This window comes from Pteropus alecto, unplaced genomic scaffold, assembly GCF_000325575.1.
Source record: "Pteropus alecto unplaced genomic scaffold, ASM32557v1 scaffold56, whole genome shotgun sequence".
NCBI classification, from domain to species: domain Eukaryota; kingdom Metazoa; phylum Chordata; class Mammalia; order Chiroptera; family Pteropodidae; genus Pteropus; species Pteropus alecto.
The window spans coordinates 648,239-653,576 of NW_006438871.1; the positions used below are offsets into that span (position 1 = coordinate 648,239).

General features: G+C 63.8%; 1 protein-coding gene and 1 non-coding gene across 2 annotated transcripts in view; one reads left to right on the plus strand and one right to left on the minus strand.

Moving 5' to 3' along the window:
* ADAP1 (ArfGAP with dual PH domains 1) overlaps positions 1-5,338 on the minus strand; it is a 45,001-nt gene that overhangs the window by 1,777 nt on the left and 37,886 nt on the right. Inside the window, exons 6-7 of the mRNA XM_006915876.3 lie at positions 4,818-4,964; positions 101-184 (exon numbers count right to left, since the gene is read on the minus strand). Coding sequence (XP_006915938.1) covers positions 101-184; positions 4,818-4,964 — 231 coding nt within the window. The remainder of the gene's footprint in view (positions 1-100; positions 185-4,817; positions 4,965-5,338) is intronic.
* On the plus strand, positions 1,697-1,815 carry LOC112483043. Its single transcript, XR_003047483.1, has one exon. It is a non-coding gene; the product is annotated as a 5S ribosomal RNA (ribosomal RNA).

Here is a 5,338-nt window from a genome sequence, read left to right on the forward strand (position 1 = left end):
TCAGCCCACTGTGGTCGCCTCAGGGGCCTCAGGCAGTCCAGGTGGGCCGTGGGTCACCCCTAATCCGCCTCCAGGGCCCCAGGCAACAGCAGCCACTCACGTCGGCGTCACTGGCGCCCGGGAAGGCCACCTGCAGGTAGTGGAAGCGGGCGGCACGCAGCGCATTGAACCAGTCCACCATCTCCTGGGGGCAGAGCGGGGTGCGGGCCGCTGTGGGTGAGCCTGCCCCCTTGGGCGCCTCCAGGCCCACCCCCATCCCTCGGGGCCGGGGGCCAGGACAGGCTGCATCCAGGCCGGCCCTGCGGTGTGCCCATGCTGGGTGGCAGCCGCTGTGCACGCAGGCAGGAGAGTGGGTACAGCCCCGCGGGGGGAGCTCGAGGGGGCTGGGCAGGAACCAGGCTGTCGGGGTGGGCAGGGGACAGCAAGTGGGGGCCGCGTCCCAGCTTTGGACAGTGAGTGGCCTTTCTCAGATGGCTTTTCCGAGACTCGTGTGGCCTCTTCTCTAGAAGCAGCTCGTCTGCTCAAGCCCACCCAGCAGCCTGGCCTGCCCTGCCCTCCGGGGGAAAAGCAGGGTCACAACTGCGCTGGGGGCAGCTGGTGCCGCGCGGGCCCCGTGGGCCCCGTGTCCGTGTGGCAGCCACCCCGGCTGCCTCCCCACAGCTGCCCTTCCGCCTTCTGCCCTGTGAAGGCCCCCGGGTCCTGCCTTCCCCACACAGAGGCACCCGGCCCTCCCCTCCCAGGACCTGGCGTGCTGGGGTCCCCCCAGCTTTGGATGAACCCAACCTGTTTCCTCTGCCAACACCTGGCCACAGCCAGGCCCGTCAACCCTGGTGCTCCCTGGTCCCCAGGCTCTGAGCAGCCTCCTGCCCACATGTCAGGCACAGACCCCGTCGGCACAGAGCCAGCCGGCCCCGGGAAGCCCTGCGCCCAGGCCCCGCCCCCCCAAGGCAGAGCTGCAGTGTCCCCTCTAACTTGGACCCTGCCAGGAGCCCCCGCCCCCCTCCACTGCACCACTGGGGCCTCCAGCTCCTTGACCCCTCCCCTGGGGCCAGAGACCAGCCTCTGCCTGGTCACTAGCGCTGGCCGCCCCACGTCCCTCAGGCCCTCCAGTGAATCACTGAGAACAGCACAGGGGGAGGGACTACCCGAAAGGCCAGGCTGAGCCAGGTCCACGGCGTGGCCACCAGGCCCGGCCGACGCTGGCCGGCCCCCTCACACTGTGTGCCACCGCTTCCCTCTCCCACCTCGTCCGCCTTCTTGGACGTGTCCTGTTCTGTCCATCCACAGGCCCTGTGCACACGCCACTCAGATGTCCTGGAGTGCTGTCCCCACCCCTTGGGACCAGGTCACCCCTCCCACCATTATGTGCTCTCTTCCCAGCACTCAGCAAGGTTAGAATTTCAGTCACTTGGCTGTGCCTGATGCCTGTCCCCACTGCCTCACCGAGGACGGAGCCATGTCCAACAGGCTCACCCACACCCAAGCAGGTTGGAGGGAGGGGGGCCGCCGGGGAATGCTCGGGGGTTCCCGCAGGCGAAGGGGACAGACGGGACGGCCGCAAAGCCGCACGGAGAGAGGGCGACTCCGCGAGGCAGCACGTGGCCCACTGTGAGCGCCAGGGTCGTGACAGCGGTCGGTAACGGTGCTTTTTGCTTAACACGTGATTTAAGAGACAAAGACATTTAAAAACTACGATTTCTGCGGCCACGCCGCCCTGAACGCGCCCGATCTCGTCTGATCTCGGAAGCTAAGCGGGGTCGGGCCTGGTTGGTACTTGGATGGGAGACCGCCTGGGAAGACCGGGTGCTGTGGGTGTTAAAAAAAAAAACAAAACAAAACGGAAAAAACAATCATTACTGTAAAAGCTAGCATTACGTTTATGCATCGAATGACAGACCACCAAAATCGAAAGCGAACACGGAATCGAGGGGGAAACAGACAGTTCTACAGGGACAGCTGGGGGCTGCGAAGCCGCGCGCTCAACAACGCGGAGGGACCGGGCAGGGGATGAGCCAGGAAACGGGCCGGACACGACGCGCCGAACGACCCGACGCCACAAAGCCCTCCGCAGGGACACGGCGCCCGCCTCCTCGGGCGCACGGGGCACGGGCCGCTGCGAGGCCACAGACGCATCTCCGTGGATCTTAGAAGCCGGATTTCATACCAAGTCTGTTCTGTAACCACAACGGACGGAGTTAAAAGTCAGCGACCCGAAGAAATCCGGAAAATTCACAGTTGTGGAAATTAAACGACCAACAGGTTAAAAGAAGCCGCCAGGGCGATGAGAAGCTGCTGGGGACAAATGAAAGAGAAACGGCACGCGAAGCCCCAGCGGCCGCGGCGGCAGCGCGAAGTGGGGATTCACAGCTGTCTCTGCGGACGTCAGAAAACAAGACCTCACGCCAACGGCCTCGCTTTACTGCTGGAGGAATCAGAGAAAGAACCAGAACCCCAAGCCAGCGGACGCCAGGAAATAATAAAGATTAGAGCAGAGATAAATGAAAGAGAACAAAAGAGCAATAGTGAAAATAAAATTTAAAGTTGGTTCTTTGAAAAGATCAGCAAATTGAGAAACTAGATAGACTCAGGAAAAAAAGAGAGAAGACTCAAATTACTGAAGTCAGAAATGAAAGTGGGGACAGAGCTACCGATTCCACAGAAACAAAGAGTATGCTGTGAACCACCGTACACCCCAGAATTGGACAATCTAGACGAAACACAAATTCCTAGAAACACAACGCCTACCGAGACTGAAACGCAGCGACACACAGTCTGAGCAGACCCACGACGAGCAAGCAGCCCGGGGCGGTCAGCACCGGTCCCACGAGGCAGGCCCGGGACTGAGCCCCCAAACGAGGCTGCCCCGGTCCTCAGACTCCTCCAAACCCTGCCGGGGGACCGATTCCGAACTCCCCGAGGCCAGCACGACGCTGACCCGGAGCCAAAGACACCGCAGGAAACACCGCGGACCGACGCCCCGGTGAACACACGGCGAACGCACGCAGCCCCTCCGCGGAGCGCCGCGGACCCGCCTCGGCTGCTTCGCTGGGGTCCTACACCCCGGCCAAGTGAGATTCGCTCCTGGGACGCAAGGCCGGTTCGACACGCCAACATCGGCCGCCGTAACACACCCCAGTAACCCGCGAAGGAAGAAGCACGGCTGTCGCAACTGATGCACCAACTGCACGTGACAAAATTCACACACGCTCTCAACAGAACAGGAAAAAGCCAAACGCCCCTTCAGAGGAAAACCCACACTGGAGGCCCAACCCGTCCTGGCTTCAAAACAGACTCCAGAGCCCCAGCAATCAGCGCGGCAAGACGGACAGACGGACAGGCCCGGGAGCAACCCGCACGCGCGGCCAATGACGCTGACGAGGGAGCCGTGAGCACTCAGTGGGGACCGTCTCGCCGGCACGCGCTGCTGGGGACTTGGACTCTGCATGCAGAAGAGTGAGGCTGGACCCCGCTCGACACCACACACAGGAATTAACTCGGGGTCAATCACGGACCTAAATGTAACACCTGAAACAGTAAAACTCTTGGAGGAAAACACTCTAATTTCCTGATTGTAAAACCGAAGGCATAGAAAACACACGGAAAACGGGTCAGATGAGACTTCGTGACAGTTCCACATCTTGGTGCATCAAAGACACTGTGGACAGAGTCGAGCTCCCGCAGACGGCAGGGCACCTCTGCTGCCTGAGGAGGGGTCACCGCCCAGAGGACAGTAACTCCAGGCAGGGACGCAGCCCGATCCAGAAGCGCACGAGGACTGGACACATTTCTCGGAGGGAGACGCATGACGGCCAGGACGAGAAGCACGACGTCACTGGTCACTAGGGAAACGGGGCCAAGACGCCCACCCGCCACTGACCGGTGTGGCCCGTGCTGGCGTGGATGAGGGGCGCCTGGTGGCCACGAGCAGCCGGCCGCAGGGGCAGCAGGTGGACGTCGCCAAGTAAACAACATGGATTCATTCGCTCCGCAACTGGACTTCAGGTCTGTGCCCCAAAATCGGGTCTCCAAGAGGTGTTTGTGCCCCGAGCTCACAGCAGCCACCGGGTGGGGCCGCGCAGGTGTCCGCTGACGGACGACTGAGAGACGCAGGGGGTCCCCCAGCAGTGGGGTGCTGCCTAGTCCTATAGACGGAGGAAACCCCGACACCTGCTGCACCATGGCGGACCTCGGGGACAGTGTGCCGAGTGACATCAACCAGTCACGAAAGGACACGCGCTGTGTGAGTTCACTCATGTGCGGACCGGGAGGCGTCAGAGGTGCCCAGGGCTGGGGGGGTAGTGTGTGATGGGGACGGTCCCTGTTTGGGACGATGGCATTGCGGATGACGGCGGTGACGGCCACAGCCAGTGTGGATGTGTGTGGCACCAGCGCACCGCCCCCGTGACACAGTCCCGATGGCCAGTCAGGAAAGCAGCCGGGGGGCGGGGCGCACGGAGCCCGCGTCCCATCTCAGGCCTCAGCACTCTTCACTCTAAACCACGCGCACGTACACGTGTGACCGAAACAACGTGAAGCCACAGTGACGAGGGGCCCCCCGGGGACAGAAGGACGGCTGAGGGCTTTCTCCTGGCCCCCCACCCCGAGATGGCAGGTGGGGGGCAGTGGGTCGGCCGCAGGGCAGAACGTTGCGACTGCCCCCCCAGTCTGCGGCCACCCTCCCTTCCCCATGCACTCTGGGTCGCCAGCAGAGGACCGGCCGGCGCCCCTCGGGCCACGGAGGGCGGGCCGGTGGCCTCTAGCTCTCCCGAGGCGCCTGGCGGGGCTGCCCCCGCGCCACGGCCCGGCCTCGCACCCACCTTCCCGTCCTCGTGGTAGATGAAGATGTTCCGGGTGCTGTTGTCCTTCAGGTAGGTGACCTGCAGGCCGTGAGGGTGACCGATCTTGGCCGGCTGAAAGCTGGCGTTCAGGTGCTCGATCTTCATGACGGCCTTGGGCTCCCTGGCCTGGGAAGCGAGGCTGGGCCTTAGCACGGCGGGCGGCTCTGGGCGCTGGCTGCAGGCCGCTGTGCCGTGTGGCCGCAGGCAAGGCCCTGGCCCTCTCTGGGCCTGGGCTTCCTGATCTGAGTCTGCGGTAGCCCCGCCCCCGAGGGGACGAGGACAGGCACTCAGCACCCGGGCAGACCGCCCCCAGCCCAGGCCCCTCCGCACCAGTCCATCCGGTCTGCCCCGCCCAGTGCCAGCCGCCCTCCCTCTTCCCATCGTACAGGTGCGGGGGGCACAGGGCTGCGGCCATGAGCTGCCCACGGCTGTCTGGGCCAGGGCCTCCAGGACCCTCCCACCCCAGCGCACAGGTCCCCCCAACACGTGCTGGCTTGGTG